Source organism: Rattus rattus, chromosome 4 (genome assembly GCF_011064425.1).
Source record: "Rattus rattus isolate New Zealand chromosome 4, Rrattus_CSIRO_v1, whole genome shotgun sequence".
NCBI lineage: Eukaryota > Metazoa > Chordata > Mammalia > Rodentia > Muridae > Rattus > Rattus rattus.
This window is the reverse complement of record NC_046157.1, coordinates 98,682,845-98,701,688: the sequence shown is the minus strand read 5'-3', so window position 1 is coordinate 98,701,688 and position 18,844 is coordinate 98,682,845. Positions and strand designations below refer to the sequence as shown.

The window sequence follows — 18,844 nt, the reverse complement described above, 5'->3', positions numbered from 1 at the left end:
ACAAGGAAGGCTCTGGTGCCTTCCTCCTGTCAGTAGTGTCTCAAGTTTTCAAGGTTTAGCAGGTACTTAGTCATCTGCCACTGTAGGAGCTAGGCTGTTCAGTTTATGTCCTCAAAGACAGGGCCATTAGGGTTGTGGGAGTGGTTTGGTACAATTTCAGGATGGGGGTCCTTAGAGGGTGAGAATCTGGATCAAGAAGATCCGACTGGGATTCCAAGCAGCCTTGCCAAGGACAGATGTAGATAGTTCTTCTGGGGTATTATATTATTAACCATAATCTATAATCCTAAAGTACATTTAGTTTCTGTTCATTCATTCATACTGTCATTCATTCATTCATTTATACTTAGTGAATCTAAGGAGCAACATCCATGGCAGAGAAGCCTTTATTTCATTATGATGAGGCCCGGGGTAGAATGGAGTCTGTGCGGTGGCTATTGGCTGCAGCTGGAGTAGAGGTAAGTTTTGAGGTGATTCATCTAAAACTGACAGTGTCAAATGCTTTCTTCACATCCACCAGGAGCTGTTTCCTATTTAGAGTCTTCTAAACAATTGCATTCTGTTTTGGGCTTCTTAAGGCAGCTTATCATGGTGGTTTGAATATGCTTGACCAAGGAAGTGGCACTATTGGGGGTGTAGCCTTGTTGGAGTAAGTGTGGCCTCATTCATTGGAGTAGGTGTGGCTTCATTGGAGTAGGTGTGGCCTTGTTGGAGGAAGTGTGTTATTGTGGGGTTGAGCAATAAGACCCTCCTCCTAACCACATGGGAGCCAGTCTTCTCCTATTTTTTTTAACAAGATATAAAACTCTCAGCTCTTCCTGTATCATGCCTGCCTCGATGCTGCCATGCTCCTGCCTTGATAATGGACTGAACCTATGAACCTGTAAGCCAGCTTCAATTAAATGTGGTCCTTTATGAGAGTTGTCTTGGTCATGGTGTCTGTTCACAGCAGTAAATCCCTAACTATAACACTCATTATCCCAGGAATTTAGGCAGGAAGATTGCAAATCTCATACAGTGTGACCCTTGTCATTTCATGCATTAAATTAAAATGACCATTTTTAAAGATGCACGTGAATAGATATCATAATAAGTGGTTGAAAATATCTTCTTCATACATCACAGACAACACAGCTTTGAGACACTAGTCACAATATGTGCACCATATTTGGATGGAGATTTACAGTATGAAAAATAACTCCAACTATTAAGTTCACTGGGATGTATAGTCTTTGTGTCTGATTAATTTTTGTGTATGGCTTTCTTATATTTATGTTTTCTACATTAAAATTTAAAACAAAATTTAAAAGAAAAAATAATTCATTGCATTTATATTAGAAGTAGAAATATAAGTATTGAGTATTTCATAGCACTAATGAATTCTTATTGTTTTAAATGTGATAAGGTATTAGTTGGAAGTTTCTCCTCTAAAAATGTTCTTATGATATGGAGAACACAGTGAAATATTTAGAGACAAAATACTCAATATTTGATAATTAGACAGACTTGAGAGATTTTTGCCCTTAGATAGAAGCTGGGGAAAAATGGTTAAGGGGCAAGGCAGTATCCTATGAGGGAGACTGGAAGGGTTCTCTCAGCCTTATGATGCTGTTTACCGGTCCCTGAGGATTGTACTTCACACTTGCTCTTGGCATGCATGGAACTTGAGCTTGACCCTTTGCAGGTTCAAAGAAAGCAGTACCCAGATACAAATGAGCACAATCCACTTCGTGTCTTTTCTATGAAGAGTATGTTTTCCCATCATGCAGATGCCTTATGATTTAACCCCTGAAGGAATGAGTTCTAAACAGAAGTGTAGTGTAGAAGCAATGGACAGAATCAAAGCTTCCTCTTGACCACCTTTGAGGGAGACTCGAGAGGGAACTGAGCCCTCAGACCCTTGCTCAGACCTTCTTGGTCTTTGTACCCCAAGACTGATCATGACATGCCCATGCATCCCATCATCCCTACCATAGCCATCAGACTCACCAACCCCATCCAGCCTTGGTGACCCTCTTCCAATAACTCCTCATTCCCTATGTGTTTTCTGAATGGATACTTAGCTAATTGGTGACAATCATCACCTCACTGTCTCTATGGTCTAATGCAATGTGACAGTGTATCTACAACCAAGCATTCTACAAAGCATGCCAGGAATGAAAATATTTCTATAATTACTTAGAGTTCAAATAACTCAGCACAGCCTTTGCAACTAGAATTATTTACTTATTGTCCAATTTTATGTGTGCCACATCCTGTACTCTACATTTTGAAAAATACATGATTTATTTGAGGAAGTGCTCACTTGGGTATTGTGGTGTGTGCTTGATAAATGTCATAAAAACTAATTTGAGTTAGTATGGGAGTTTGTTGTATTCTACTACTTTATGTGCTATGAGGATCAAACTCAGGTTGTCCAAAATGCCAGCAAATGCCTTTATTTGCATGGATGTTTTGCTTGCATGTATGTCTGAACCACAAGCATGCCTTGTGCCTATGAAGGGCAGAAGACAGCATCAGATCCACTGGAACCAGTGTTAAAGATAGTTGTGAACCATCAAGTCTGTGCTATAAATTAGACCAGGAACATCCAGCCAATCCTCTTAACCACTGAGTCATTTCTCTAGCTCATGAAGAGAGGGTTTTTATACTAGTGTTGCTATGTATCCCAGGCTGGCCATGAACTTGTCATCTTCCTGCCTCAGTTCCAGAATGCTGCCACTGCATAGGCAAGTGCTACCATGTCTGGCTAAACTTATTGTCTCCTCTGTAGCAAATACTGTCAACTGCTTGGAGCATCAGACCATTTTCTGACAGCCCTGTTTGGGGCTGCCTACCTTACCAAAGTGATTTCTCTCAGGATAAGCTTTAATCTCTAGAGGCAGATAAAGGGCAGAGTAGATGGTCACCAGTATTCACCTGTTTTCACACACACACACACACACACACACACACACACACACACACACACACACACCTCTGAATATTTCTGTGTTTTGAATTGATTCATGAATTATTTCTCATAGTAAAGCAAAACATAGATCAATATAATTGTACACATAGATTCAAATATTGAGAGAGAGTTAGCAAGGATTTCAAAGGTCAGGTAAATATTAAAGCATTCCAGTGAACATTCACAATCATCAGAACCCTAAATTTTTGTCTAATACCTTTTTTACAATTATATTTTGTGAATGTGTTTTTATGTGTATGAATATACATGTGCTGTAAATGCACAGGTAAAAGCAGGAGGATAACTTATGGGAGTTTGTTGTATCTGCTACTTTATGTGCTATGAGGATCAAACTCAGGTTGTCCAAAATGTCAGCAAATGCCTTTAACAGGTAAGTCATCTTGTCAACCTTGGTTAAATATTTTGTGGAAACATGGAACCAACCACACAAGATCATAAAAGTTTGTTCTTACTTTTCTGTTAGAACTATGAAACTTTCTTTAAACAGAGTTCTACCATAAAGTTCCATATATTTCAGGGGAGGAAATTCTAGCTAAGAAGAGTTGATATTCTGCTATATGACATCCATGACTCATGTCAACCGCAGCAGTGATGTAAATTATAAACTAAGCAGAAGCCACATAGTAAAAGTATGGTTTGCTTCCTGTTTCTATGCTAAAACACTGAATAGGGGCTGGAGAGATTATCCAGTTGTGAAGAACTGCTCTTCCAGAGGATCCATGTCTGATTTCTAACATCCACATGGTGGTTTATAGCTATTTCACAATTTTCTAAATATCTTAAATTCTAGAGAATCTAATGTCCCCCTTTGGCCTCTGAAAACACCAGATATGCAAGAGCACACAGACATACATTCTGGTAAAACACTCTCACACATAATTTATACATATATGAACTGTGTGTACATATAACTATAACCTTTCTTTCATCTGAGAATTCTACCATGAATTTCCATATATTCCAGAAGAGGAAATTCTAGCTAAGAAGAGTTTGTCCCTGCTATATGACACCAGGACTCATGTTATCTACATCATTTGAAACTTATATTTAAAAGTAAAACTCTGCCCCAAACTTGTTTTGGAAGTAAAGAGTTTATTTAGCTTGTATGTTAAAGCTAATCATTGAAGGAAGCTGAGATGGGAACTCTGGCAGAGACCATGGAGCAATGCTGCTTACTGGCTTGCTTTCCTGGCTTCCTTAGCTCACTTCCTTTTGTAGTCTAGGCCCAGGTGTGTAAGGATAACACCACCCAGGGTGGGCTGGACCCTCCTACATCAATTAACAATGAAGAAGGTTCCTCACAAACATGTCCTTGGGTCAATCTGACCAAGGAGATCTCCTAGTTGAGGTAACTACGGGGTGTGTCAAGGTAACAACTAAAGCTAGCTAGAACAGAGACATTTTGTTCCATGTAATATCTTGTACTGCAGACCCAATGATCTCTCTGGAAGGTGAGGACTCTCCTGAGATCTTAGAGCTTCACAATCAGAACACTGCAAGTTTTCCTTTTATGTGAAATCCTTCCCTAATTGTGTATTTGCCCAAGTTCTTGGTGGGGAAGAAGGTAGGAAGGAGAATACCTTTAGGATGAGCAGCTCTATGCTGTAAGTTGTGCTCTCTTCTTGACAGGTCAGATAAAAATTTCCAACAGCAGTAAGCAGGTTGTTGCAAATATTACCAAACTTCAAAGTATTACTTCACACCATGTATCAAAGAGAATATATTCAAATTAAGAAACCTACCATGCTAAAGAAAAATTAACAGCTCCTTTGCTGTTTCTACTTTCTAGTATGAAGAGAAGTTTATACACACTAATGAAGACTTGGAGAAGTTAAGAAGTGGTAAGCCCAATTATCTGAAGATCCCTGGTGGGGTTATCTTCCAGAAGAGCTAAACCCTGGGTCAGGTGCATGCGTGTGTGCGTATTGTGGTTCATGGGGATGCCAGAGAGGCATAGAGTAGTTAACCTATAAAGAAGAAGGGTTCTTTAAGCAAACTTGAGACTCTCTTAAGGTCAAAAGGGCCAGGCTGCTGAGTATTTGCTAATAAAACATCTCTTGTCTTCCCCTAGTTTTCATGTACTTTCTACAGTTTTCTTGAGCTAGAGACAGCTTAGGATCCCACACCACTCGCCCACTGCATAAGGTGAAAGAGGAAAAACAAACCCAGCACTCCTGTGAAGTTCTTCAGTCTGGTGGCTTGGCCAGGTGATTCCTGGCAGCACTTAAGGATCTATTGCGCAATGGTCCTAAAGTATTGAAAGCTCACTAGAGTGTGGAGAAGTAAAGAAAGGAACAATACCAGCTATAGGGCTAGGGACTCAAGCCTTCCTTGCACCTACTCTCTGGTACTCTAATTAGAAGAAGACACAGCCCTAGATAGAAATTCTTCTCTAGACCAACCATGATATCAGTTGGTCACCTTGTTCTGTTTTCTTCCAATTTCCTAAATATGGCTATGAACAGAAGACAACATGAAGAAATTCCCTTACATGAATCTGGATGGGGAATAAAGACAGAAATGTGTTAGCAAGCTAATGACTGAGGACTAGGGGGTGAGGAGAACTATGGGAAGCGTTTAAAATAAAACAACTGTATTTAATTACAAAAGTTACCAGGCAATAATCTTATATCCTATTGGATCTGTAGTCATCTGAGCACTTTTCGTCCTATACATATGACCTATAATTTTTTTCTCTTCTTTCAAAAGATGGAGTTCTGATGTTCCAGCAAGTGCCCATGGTGGAGGTTGATGGGATGAAGCTGGTGCAGACCAGAGCCATTATGAACTATTTTTCCAGCAAATACAATCTCTATGGAAAGGACATGAAGGAGAGAGCCCTGTACAGTATACTTCTGTTTCTCTATCAGTGGTTATCATGGGAAGGATTTAAGTCCTTCAGTGAATAATCACATCTATGGGAGGGGTCATTTGTATCGTGTAATTTTAAAAGTAGCCCACATTTTCTCTGGCTAGGTACTGGCAATGGCAGCCTCGTCCAGCCCCCCACAGCTAGCTCCAAGTGGCTCTCTGCCCTGGTTCTTGATCTACAGAACACCAACAACCACTCTGGTCTCACTCAGCTCCCTCCAGCCCCATTGAAGAAAAACACTAGAGACTTATTTTTATACCAGCCAGATTTATGTTGGTAAATCTCCAACCCCAATATACCTGTGCAAAGAACACACAACTCAGTTAATGTATTTACAAGCTGCACGACTAGATTACACAAATATGCTTCACACTACTCTACTGCCCAGCTATGAAATACCTAGATATTTATGGCTCGTTCAGGCTGTGTGGGTCTGCTCCATCTTCTGCCTCTTCTTCCTCCATCCACCTCTCCCTCCACCCTCCATCTTGTCTTCCTTTTCCTCCATCTCTCTGTCTCTAAAACTTCCAGCCCTGCCTTGACCTTCTACTACCCAGTCACAGGCTCTCGCCATTATGTGACCAATTAAGATTTCACCGGAAATCACCTGAGTAGTGATCTTATACTTCTTGTGGGGGCACCCCTCTTGAGGGAGCAGAATTAGCATCAAAATACAAACAGCAGTCCACAACAGCCATGACCACCAGGCCTGCCTTGGTCTTCACACTGGATTCAATGCTATAGAAATGAGCCATGAGTGACTTTGGGGGAATCCTGGTGACTGGGATGATAGCCAGAGATATTGATGTTCTTACACACAACACATGGACAGAGGTTTAATAATCCTTATCAGCTTTGAACTGGGGAGAAAAGTGGAACTTTTTTCCAGATGTTCAGGCTCTCAGATACTGGATGCTCAAAGATGAAATGTCTAGGAATGGAGGAGTGGTGGTAGAAGGATTTCATCTGCCAACTTTTAATTTCCATAAATGACCACGCTCAGGATGAGGAAATTAAACTACTATTTATGTACATTAGCCCAATGCAATGGTTAGTAGAACCTAGGTGCCTAAGATTCTAGGGTCACCTGGTTTATGTCATGTAGAAACAAAGCAGCCAGATTGAGTCAGGGCTACCAGGGTTGGCCTGTTGCCTCCCAATTTTGGTAGAGCTGCTTCATTGAAACTTTGAAACTTCGTAAACTCTGGGAGGGGAGATAGTTCAGTAGTAAAGTACTTTCTTTCCAATCATACAGATTAGAGTGTGACATCCACCATCCATGTGAAAGCTGGGTGCAGTAGTAACCCCAGCTCTCAGAGGTAGAGATCCAGGGATTCTAGGTACTTGAAGACAGTCTAGCAGAAACATTTGAGCTCCAAGTTTATTAGAGTCTGTCTCTTTAAGGTGGCATTGACTTCTGGCATCCACATGCACATATACCCAATATACACCTGTATGCACATACATAACACTCCAAAAATTAAAGTATGACATATTAGCAATTCCCCAAACAGTCAAATCCAGTATCAAATATCAATGACTCATCATTGATACAATCTGGTGTCTATCCTAGAGAAACAAAATTATGCCCTCCTCTGTTCTTGTACAGAAATGCACATAGCAGCTCTTATAATATTCAAACTGCTAGAGAAATCAGCAAAATGCTGACTAGAAGCATCTTGCATACTTCTCTCTATATAAGCCAGAATAAAATTTAAGAAGCAGCACCTGTATCGCCGGAAATATTTAGGCAGCATACCTGACCTCTGAAGTACCCACTAAACATTTAAAAACCAATGCCGTCGATCCAGCCATCACTTAAGATACCAGCAGAAAGTCTTTGTTTATGGAAGCCACTCTTACATAAAAGTGGAAGGAGTGTACCAATATCCACATGGGGATACTAGAAGCATGTAGAAACAAGATTAAAAACAAAATGCCACCAGAGAAACTCCCAATAAAAGGGAACCAACAAGACTAAGAATTTCAAAGAATAATTTTAATGAGATTTATCAAAAGGAAAATGCAATCCACAATGCCTGGTGGCACAAGGCTTTAATTCCAGCACTTAGGAGGCAGGGGCAGGCAGATCTCTGAGTTCAAGGCCAGTTTGGTCTACAAATCGAGTTCCAGGATAACCAAGGCTATGCAGAGAAATCCTGTCTCAAAACAACAACAGCAGCAGCAGCAGCAACAAAAAAAATCCACAAAACAAAGAGAAAATCCAAGCCTCAGATTTAGAAAGAATTTATAATTTAGATGACATTTAGAAATAAAGAGAGACTTGTAAACACAACTGATCAGAAATCTTGGCACTAAGAAATTGTAGTAACTGAAAACTATAGTTGAGAGCCCTGACAGAATCGTAGAGGCATAGGCAAGGACCTCAGTGCATCACAATAGGAAGTTTAGAATATTATTTATTTTTATGTGTATGGGTGTTTTCCCTGCATGTCTATCTGTGTACCAGATGTGCACATGGCCCAAGAGGCTAAAAAAGATGTCAGATCCCTTGAGATTATATAGTTGTGAGCTTCCAAGTGGGTACTTGAATCAAACCCAGGTCCTCTGGAAGAGCAGCCAGTGCTGTTAACTGCTGAACTGTCTTTCCAGTTCCCAGTCAGATTTTGAAACTGAACACCATACATATGGGACACGATTAAGTGAGTAAACCTTCACACTATCAGTGTTCTGGGTTGAGGCAGGAAGGAGTAAAGAAACCTGTGAGTGCGACAATTTGTCGATGCCTTTCCACAGCTTAACAAAGGTGAAGGAAAAATTCTCATCCTGTGAAGCTCAAAAGATCTGGATAAATTCAACAGAACTAACCTCTGAGGCACATTGACAGTATTATGTCATATGGCTGGTATTATGTCATATAACAGCATTATATCATATATAGACTGACAGTATTACCTAATATGACTGTATTACCTAATATGACAGTATTGCATCATATGACAGTATTACACATATTACAACGTGTCCGGCATGAAAGAGCATGGAAACAAGAAAGCCATGTCAAGTCACCTGCCGCAGAACACTCTAGACTAACTGAATGAAACACAACTAAAGGAGTTGGTCCCCAGTGGTTTGGTCCCAGTGCACATGTTTAGGAGGTCTTAAATTGGAAGCCATGGTATTGATACCTTCCACCTGGAAAGCAGAGGTGAGTGTACAGGGCAAACATGGACCAAAGCCAAAAAGGAGGAAGAGGAGGGAATCAACCTGAGTCTCCTTAGAAAGCCATTAAAACACGGGCAAACAAAAGTGGAAGGAGATAAAAGAACACGCAGCACGAGTAGGAAAAGATGAATAGACATTGGGCATGTCTGTTTCATGACCATTCACAACCTGGAATGTGAATGGGTTAAATTTGCCAATTAAAAGATGCATTATGTGAATCAATGCCCCCCGACAAAGAACAAAGTTGGAGGTATTATAGTACACCTGACTTAGAAATGTCCCACACAGCGATGGCACCCAAACTAGTCTGAGGCTGGTATAAAACCAGACACAGCATGCAATGCAGTGGAGTTGAGAGCCCACAAGGGAATGCATGCGTAGCAACTGCTTTCCAACAGACACACAAGACCCTACACTAGAGTCACAGGGTATCCCCATACTTAGGGATGAAACTAGTCCTGGATATATTATCCTGGACCCATGTTACCCTTTACAGACAATAAAATGAATAAAAGACACATGCAAATCTTGAAACTGTAAAATCACTGAAATTTGTGACATTAAGAGAAATGTGTTTATGCTGTGCAGCAGGACAGAGAAGCATCTAAGTTGTTCCAGGAATTCGTGAGCGTTCAACAGCTTTTAATGCTGATACCCACCCCCCGTTTGTTCTTAGCACAAGCCAAAGTAGAAGAGGTAATCCTATCTGTGGTATCAGTGGCACACATGTTAGTTCTACAAAGTTCTGTCCTGACAATGACTCTGGACCGCTCCCCAAAATACTCCTATCTGTATTTGGCCACATGGACAACAAAAGTGTTAGATATATGTGTTCCTTGTAGATTTCTCAAAGAAACCAATGTTAATATGTAAGTATGTATGTAAGTATAGAAATCATATTACATACCAGGCCCTCACTGGAGGAAGGAGCAGGAAGAGGTAGGGCTGGTGTCTACTAATATTCTCGAAGGTTTTCAAATTAAGAACTGTCAGACACACTGCATCTGACAGTTATGTTGTTACTGTCTTTCAGTATCGATATGTATTCGGAAGGGTTGGCAGATTTGAATGAGATGTTTATTCTCTACCCGTATGACCCACCTGGGGTCAAAGAAGCAAATATCGCCCTGATGAAAGAGAAAGCGACAAACCGTTACTTTCCTGCCTTTGAAAAGGTTGGTGGAAGCTGTTTGGACTTTAAGAGTGTTGATATTAGTGTGGGTGTGGTGACATATACCTGTAATCCCAGGACTCAGGAGGCTAAGACAGGAAGACAGCCTGGGATACTAAACAGCAGGCTTTAAAGGGGATGGCCTATCAGGCGCTCTTGGAAAAAGAGTGTAGAGCAGTGGCTCTCAACCTTCCTAATGCTGCAACCCTTTAATACAGCTCCTCATGTTGTGGTGACCAACCATACATTTATTTCGTTGCTACTTTATAACTACAACTTTTCTACTGTTATAAATCATAATTGGGAATATCTGATATGCAGACACCCCAAAGGGGTTGTGACCAACAGGTTGAGAACCCCTATCAGGCATATCTTAGTACTAGAGTGTGCTTAACTATTTGTGAAATGTCACGGACTTTGAGAGTTGTGCAACAGATGTTAATTTTTAACAATTCTGGAGACTGGAAAGGAGATCAAAGTGGTAGCAGATGTAGTTAATGGTCGAAGGCCTGATTCCTTTTCATGACTTGCCACCTTCTAGCAGTGTCTAACCAGTTAAAGATCCCTCGAGATCCTCTCATAAGAGCATTGGCGACATTCTTCCGAGTCTCCTGTTAATTTACTAATTTCCCCCAAACCCCAATCTATGCATAAGACAGTGCTGAGACTTAAAATCTCAACAGAAAGAAGCGGGGGCCTCAGCCTGGCTCTGTGTAAAAGTAACTTTTATTCACCAGACGTAATTGTTACCTTGGAGGATTACTGCTGAATAAGCTCACCCTTTCTATTCTTAACTCTGGCTGACTGGCTCAAACCTCCCCACCAAGGTGACTGATTCAAACTGGATTCTCTGTGCTTCTGACTGAATTGCTCTGCTTGTCCTCTTTGTCCTCTGTAAATCTGTTGTAATCTTCTGGCTCCTTCTCATTCTCTGGCTTGCTCTGTCTTTACTTGCAACCTTGCAACCTGTCCTGGTAAAACTGCCTCCTCTCTCTCTCTCTCTCTCTCTCTCTCTCTCTCTCTCTCTCTGTTCTACTCTCTCTCAATATGTTTACCATCCATCCACCCCTCCCACCCACCCTAACATTTCCCTACACTGGGCCCTCGAGCCTTCCCACAGGACCAAGGGTCTCTCTTCCCACTGATGCCCAACAAGGCCATCCTCTGCTACATAGGAAGCTGGAGCCACAGGTCCATCCTTCTGTAATCTTGGGATGATAGTTTATTCCCTGAGAGCTCTGAGGGGTGGTCTGGTTGGTTGATATTGTTCTTATGGGGTTGCAAACCCCCTTAGCTACTTCTAACTCCTCAACTGGGAACCCTGTTCTCACTTCAATGGTTAGCTGCAAGCATCCACCTCTCTTTTGTCAGGCTCTGGAAGAGCCTCTCAGGAGACAGCTATATCAGGCTTCTGTCAGCATGCATTTCTTGGCATCTGCAATATTGTCTGGGTTTGGTGTCTGTATATGGGATGGATTCCCTAGGTGGGACAATCTCTGGATGGCCTTTCCTTCAGTTTTTTTTTTTTTTTTTTTTTTTCTGAGCTGGGGACCGAACCCAGGGCCTTGCGCATGCTAGGCAAGCGCTCTACCACTGAGCTAAATCCCCACCCCTTTTCCTTCAGTTTTTTGCTCCATACTTTATTTCCATATTCCTGTGAGTATTTTTGTTCCCCCTTCTAAGGAGCATACATACTTTAGTCTTCCTTCTTGAGCTTCATGTGGTTTGTGAATTGTATCTTGGGTATTCCCAGCTTTAGGGCTAATATCCACTTATCAGTGAGTGCATATCATGTGTGATTTTTTTTTGCACTGCTCTCTTAAGTCACTTCTTTTTCCTGTCCTAGTGAGAGTTGGGTGTATCCTATCTTTGACTCATTCTGTCAAACCTTTCTCTGATTCATCATTTTGTCTGGCCCTCAATTAGATGTCACTTTCAAACATTGCTGCTTCCTTTTACGAACTACCCTTACCTACATTGTTTGGGATTAAAGGTGTGTGCTAAGAGCATGTCTGTATTACAGTCAGATCATTCTGTAATCCAGGGCATGTCTGCATTCTGGCTGATGATATAGTCCTGGGAGGTCTTTGGATATGATCCCTTGCCTGAGTAGCCATATTGCTGGATTAAAATCCCTCTACAGCTCTGTGTGTTTAGTATGTGTTCCCTTGAATTCTCCAGGTGTTTGAGAGTCATGGACAGGACTACCTCGTTGGGAACAAGCTAAGCAAGGCTGACATTCACCTGGTTGAAATGATCTACAACATGGAAGAACTGGATACCAACATTTTAGCCAACTTTCCTCTACTGCAGGTGAGCTGGCTCACATTTCCCATTAGGAATTTCATATTGGGCTTGGGCTGGTAGCGTTTGATCTCCAGTCTTCTTCAGGTCTGCATACTCATCCCTAGGCCTCAAACATGAAGTTCTAGGTACTTGTCCTAGGGCTTTCCAATAATCTTGTTCTGTAGCGAAACTTAAGGTGGATGCTACTCTAGAAGGACCCAGCCTCTCCCTTCCCGTTTCAGCCCCAATCCTCTTATTCCATTGACATTTCTGTTGCTCCTTGGGATGCTCAACTTCCTAGGTGTAACTTTGTCCTTGCACTGAGTCCATGAGAGCTGGTCTCTTTTCATCTGATCTCCTACCTTTGGCTGTCAAACATTGGCTTCTCTCTGTATAGCTACACACACACACACACACACACACACACACACACACACACACACACACACACGTCTTGAAATGTTTTTATCTCAGTGTAAAAGTTGATTATATATGACACATGGAAGCTTTAATGTGTGAGTGAAACGTACCTTTGTCTTCCTCAGTCTAGTTAGTTTGCTTAACACAGTGATCTCCAGTTTCATTCATTCTCCCACAATTGTCATCATTTCATCCTTTATATATGAATAAAATTCCAATGTGTGTCTATACCACACTGTTGTATTATGTTTTGTACTATTTGATTTGTATGTGTTGAACCGACTTTGCATCTCCAGAATGAAACATAGTATATGATCCTAATGTGTTTGCAAATGAGATTTGTAATTGACATATTTGAAAAACACAATTGCAGAACTTTTTTTTTTCTTCCACTGAAACTTTCCTGCAGGACATCACTAACCTTGTCATCCCCCACGCCCACCCCATCCAAAGGCTTAGCACACTGGAATTCTATAAAATGTGAATCATTTCAAGGATTGGAGCCTTTAAGTGCCAAAGAACATTTTCTATTTTAAATTATCACAAAAAATGCTTAAATAAAAAAGGAAGGAAGGAAGGAAGGAAGAAAGGAAGGAAGGAAGGAAGGAAGGAAGGAAGGAAGAAAGAGAAGCAAAAGGACAATGGGAGCTTCAGATTCAAAAAAGTTCACATTTTATGTCATATATTTGATTTTAGGTAGGTTAACAAGGTAGAAACAGGATTATTATCACACAGCACATTAGCACCTATTCTATCCACACCTCTCCATCAGCCCCCTAATGCCTCCAGCTCAGCGACTTCCCAGTCTGTTGGGCCTGCCAATGGAGGACCCATAGATACTGTCTTTGCTCTGGTCTCTGCTATGAGACTGGTATGTCTCCATGTCAACTTAGTAAAGAAGACAGCTAAGATCTGCCAGGTTACCAATAAAATCAAACAACTGATTGATATACTGTGTGTGGAGGGGCAGTTGGGATTCATTCCCTTCAGAGATTCTTCATACACTTTACAAACACCTTCTGTGAACCCATTCCAGACTCTTAGTCAGCCTAAGACTTGCTGTCTGGCATCTTGGTAGGCTGTTTCAGCAAAAATGCCATGAGGCATTGCACCAAATTCTTTGTTGTACAACTTTTACTGACAATTTCTGTGTCTGTGTTTATTAAGAAATTGCACTTTAGGAATTATGATTTGTTTCTTTATTCATTTGCTTATTTGGTTTTTGGTGTTGTCCTTATCTGGTTTCACTACAGGCATAATGGTTAAGTGAGAATGTCTCCCATAGGCTCAGATATCTGAACAATTGGTTCCCAGTTGGTGACACTCTTTGGGGAGGCTAAAGAGGTGTGGCCTTCCTGTTGAAAGTGTATCATTGGGGAATGGTCTTGGGGGCGTTTACAATCTCCCTCACATCTGGTTTGCTCCCTCTGCTTCATGCTTGAGGTTCAAGATGTAAGCTCTCAGACTCCTGTTTCTGCCACCATGCCTGCCATGTGGCTCATGCTTCACACCATGATAGACTATTGTCCTCTTGGAACTATAAGCCAAAATAAACCATTTCCTCTATAAGTTGTCCTTGATGGTGGTGTGTTATCACATCCATCAAAGAAGAGTAACTATTACAGAAGTGTGATACTAACTAAATTTATAGGATCAGTGTGGTAAGGTTTCTTATTTCTATTTCTTGATTCAGTTTGGAAAGCATTAGTGTTCAGTCATCTCTAAAGGCTTGGTAGAATTCAGTAGCGGGAGTACTGTCTCAGCGTACTGGCCCTTGTGGAAACTCTGGGTGCCGGCAGCACGGGAGCTCTTCCACAGAGTCTGAGAGTTTGGGGGCCATCCCAGGGCTGGGTCTTCTTTTCTTTTGGTTAGATTTGTTAGAATTTTTCAATTGCATTCATTTTTCTAAACCATCTCTTTACTTGTTGAGTCTACGGATTGTTTGTTGGTTTTATTGTTTGCGGACAGGATTTTAAATATTTCCAACTGGCCTCAAACTCGCTGTATAGCTAGAGATGACTTTCAACCTTCAATCCTCTTACCCCTACCTCCAAAGTACTTGAATTACAGCTATGTCCTCATGTAGTCCATGTATTCAGTGTTGGGGATTGAACCCGGAGCTTTGTACATGCTATATAAGCACTACCTACTGACCTCAATCCCAAGCCTATGTATTTATCGTTCTCTTAGTTGTATTTCATTCACTTCTCTCTGATATTTTTGTCTCCTACTGCTTTTGACATTGACTTGCTCTTGTTGTTTTGTTTTTTTAAGACATTGGGGGTGCATCATTAGGTTATTTATGTGACTTTTTAATGTAAGCACTAGTTTCAATATCTTTCCTCTTAAAACAAGCTTGGCGATATCACAAATGTTCTCTTAAGTTGTGCTTTCATTTTCCTTTGATTCTAGAAATGTACCAATTTCCTTCCTGATATCTTTTATGACATTCTTCATTCAAGTCAGAATTCTTCAGTCCCCAAGTATTAGTTTGCTTTCTTTAATTTCTCCTGTGAAATTATCCTATCGTATGACACAGTATATTTTGTATTTTATTGGTACTATCCATTCAATATTTCCTATACTTAGTTCCAGCTCCATTTCCTTGTACTCCTCTGAGTTGATGACAGACTTTCTACTTCCTTGCATTCTACTAGAGTCATGAACCTACTAGGTTAAGATGTAAGGGAGAGGATAAGGATGATTATAACTTAGTAAAGCCTTAAAAAATAAACTTCAGATAAAGTGCTAGTGAGCTGTTTTCTACCTCTTCATCTTATTTTCTTTGTCACTAGATGCCTATCTGTAACTGTCACACTCCAGATGGTGGAGAAACTCAGGTATCCTAGGCTGTGATGAACGCTGCCTTTGTCCTTGGGTTCCTCCACAAGGCTGTGGGTTCTTTTTTTTTTTTTTTTTTTTTTTTTTTAACTGCAGGCTCTGAAACCCGAATCAGTGACATGCCCACCATAAAGAAGTTTCTGCAGCCTGGCAGCCAAAGGCAGCCTCCTGTTGATGAGAAAAGTATACAAAAAACAAGGAAGATTTTCAAGTTTTAATGATGTGACATGGAACAAGTATTACACCTACCTGCTGACCCTGAGCATTGTGAGACAAGAATGAGCTTTCTCACTTGAGCATATTAATGAAATAAGGGGCTTCTATGATATGGTTTAATGAAAACTATGTTATCATGGATATGCTGTGGAGTTGGTTTTCTAATTGCCTGATGTAATGCTTTCCTGTAATAAAAAAATTTAGTAAAAAATATGGAGTATATGTTTTTATAGTCCTATAACATCTGTTATCTCAACTATTGAAAAAGCAAGTTTAGAAATTTCGCCTAATGTTCTTAAGCATACAGAATTATGGCTGTACTTATGTACTAGTGCCCCAAATAACAATTTTCCTTCTTATAAACATTTTTAGTTTGGGTTTTGTTTGTTTATTTGTTCATTTCTTTTGAGACAGGATCTCATTCTGTAATCTTTCCAGTTCTGGAACTTTCTGTCTAGACTAGAATGACCTTAAACTCACAGAGAGCTGCCTAATTCTACAGTGAGACCTTCTTCAACCTGCCAGCGGTATAAATAATGCCACAGAGCTTTTTAATATTTTAAAGCTTAGGCCTTTTAGCTATGGCAGTCTCCTAGCCAGCTATCTAGCTTAACCTGACTAAATCTGGCACTACGCCTGTACGTGGCCAACTCTACCTCTCAGCTCCGCTTTGGTCTCTGTTCACCCAGCATCTGCTGTATCGTCTTCCAGGTCTCATTTCTCCCAGCCCCCCCCTTCTCTCACACATACACATTCTGTCCTCCACTTCCTGCTCAGCTATTGGCTGTCGCATACAATTCTATATTGCTTCTAGGCTAGGTAGGAAAGATGAATACTTACAAAATATGAGACTAGTGATGGGCCACAGAAATAACAATAACAAGATCCTGCCAGCATTTAGCTCTCTGGAAGTACAGAAGAAACAGTTGAATATATATAGACCCCTTCACACAATGTACCTCAACATATCTCTGCCTCTAGAGTGCTAGCATTAAAGGTGTGCAACATATTACCTGGCCAAGAAAACTTTATTTTGTTGTTATGTTTTTTTGAGATGGGGTCTTTCTTTCTGTGTAGCCCTGGATGTCATATAGACCAGGCTGACCTGGAACTCACAGAGATCTACCTACCCCTGCTTCTCAAGTGATGGGATTAAACTTGTGCACCACTACACTACTTTATTTTTAATAATAAAAAGTCTAGTTTTTATTAGCGTCTTCCCAGAAGTCCTTCAGTTTTATTTAGTGATCTAAGATGGTTAGAGTTTGGTTTTATTTGTATGTTTGTTTATAATTTATTTACTTTGACCTTATGTGTGTGGGTGTTAAACCTACATGTATGTTTATGTACTGTGTGTGCTCCTAGTACTCAGAGGCCAGAAGAGGGTATCAGATCACCTAGATTTAGAGCTATAGATGCCTGTGAGCTACCATGTGGATACTGGGAACTGAACCCAGATCCTCTCCAAGAACAAATGCTCTTAAATACGGAGCCATTTCTCCAACCACAATGGTTAGTTTTAACATCAACTCAACACAATCTAGATTCACCAGAGAACGGAATCTCAGTCCCTTTAGAGATTGTCTAAATCAGGCTGGCCAGGGCCAGTGGACATGTATAGACATGTCTTGCCTGTGTCGATGTTGCAGGAAGATCCAGACCACTGTGGGTGTGTTATTCCCTAGGTTTGGATTCAGGACTGTGTTTAAGAGCTAAGAAAATGTAGTGAACATAGGAGCAATCCTCCTGTCTCTGTTCCTGACTGTGAATGACCAGCTGCTTCAAGCTCCTGTTTGACTTCCTCACAGTGATGGACTGTAGCCTAGAATTGGGAGCTGAACAAACACCTCTCTTAAAGGTTGCTTTCCTCAGGGTATTTTATCATAGCCATAGTCAGTAGAACTTAGATACAATCTTACAGGAACAATGTTACCACAGAGCATCAGCTTCCCATATACTGTTAGTCTCCTCTTGCTGGTTTCCCACTCATAAAAAGCATCATGGGAAATTTCTTCAAAAATTCATTCTCCTATCATTTTCAAAGACATCCGACCAGAAAAAAAATTTTTTTATTAACTTGAGTATTTCTTATTTACATTTCGATTGTTATTCCCTTTCCCTGTTTCCAGGCCAACATCCCCCAACCCCTCGCCCTCCCCTCTGTATGGGTGTTCCCCTCTCCATCCTCCCCCATTACCACCCTCACACAACAATCACGTTCACTGGGGGTTCAGTCTTAGCAGGACCAAGGGTTTTCCCTTCCACTGGTGCTCTTACTAGGCTATTCATTTCTACCTATGAGGTTGGAGCCCAGGGTCAGTCCATGTATATTCTTTGGGTAGTGGCTTAGTCCCTCGAAGCTCTGGTTGGTTGGCATTGTTGTTCATATGGGGCTTCGAGCCCCTTCAAGCTCTTCCAGACCTTTCTCTGAGTCCTTCAACGGGGGTCCCGTTCTCAGTTCAGTCCGACCAGAAATTTTGAGAAGGAATGTTTCTGCCCAGTGCTTTATGGAAATACCGGCTACCTCTCTCCTAATGTAGCATGAGCATTTTCCATCCCCTGAAGTCTGTGGGAATGGCATGTCCTTGATTGGGCTCTGCCTCCTTCATTGGGAGGTGGATATTTAAATGAGCCAATGTTTTTATAACACAATCAGAATAGCCTATTGAACTGCAGGTCCAAGAGAGAGACGCCCTTTCACAAGTTCAGTACAGACTGTCGTATTCTCTATAGCAGTTCACAACATTCCAGAGTTATATGGAAACTGACTGCTTTGTAAAATGATTAAAAATACATGGTCTAAAAATTTTAAAGAGCTGGAGTTTAAGTGGAGGTACCCTGAGCAGGTGAACTATATTGGCCCCAGAAACCATATGTT

The 18,844-nt window shown here is 41.0% G+C and overlaps 1 protein-coding gene across 1 annotated transcript; it reads left to right on the top strand.

Moving 5' to 3' along the window:
- The first annotated feature begins 348 nt into the window (after window positions 1–348).
- On the top strand, window positions 349–16,188 carry LOC116898454 (glutathione S-transferase A6). The gene is made up of 6 exons (XM_032899714.1): window positions 349–458; window positions 4,764–4,815; window positions 5,684–5,816; window positions 10,066–10,207; window positions 12,385–12,516; window positions 15,801–16,188. The coding sequence occupies exons 1-6, from the start codon at window positions 372–374 to the stop codon at window positions 15,966–15,968; spliced, it is 714 nt and encodes a 237-aa protein (XP_032755605.1). The 5' UTR covers window positions 349–371; the 3' UTR covers window positions 15,969–16,188.
- The last annotated feature ends 2,656 nt before the right edge of the window (window positions 16,189–18,844 follow it).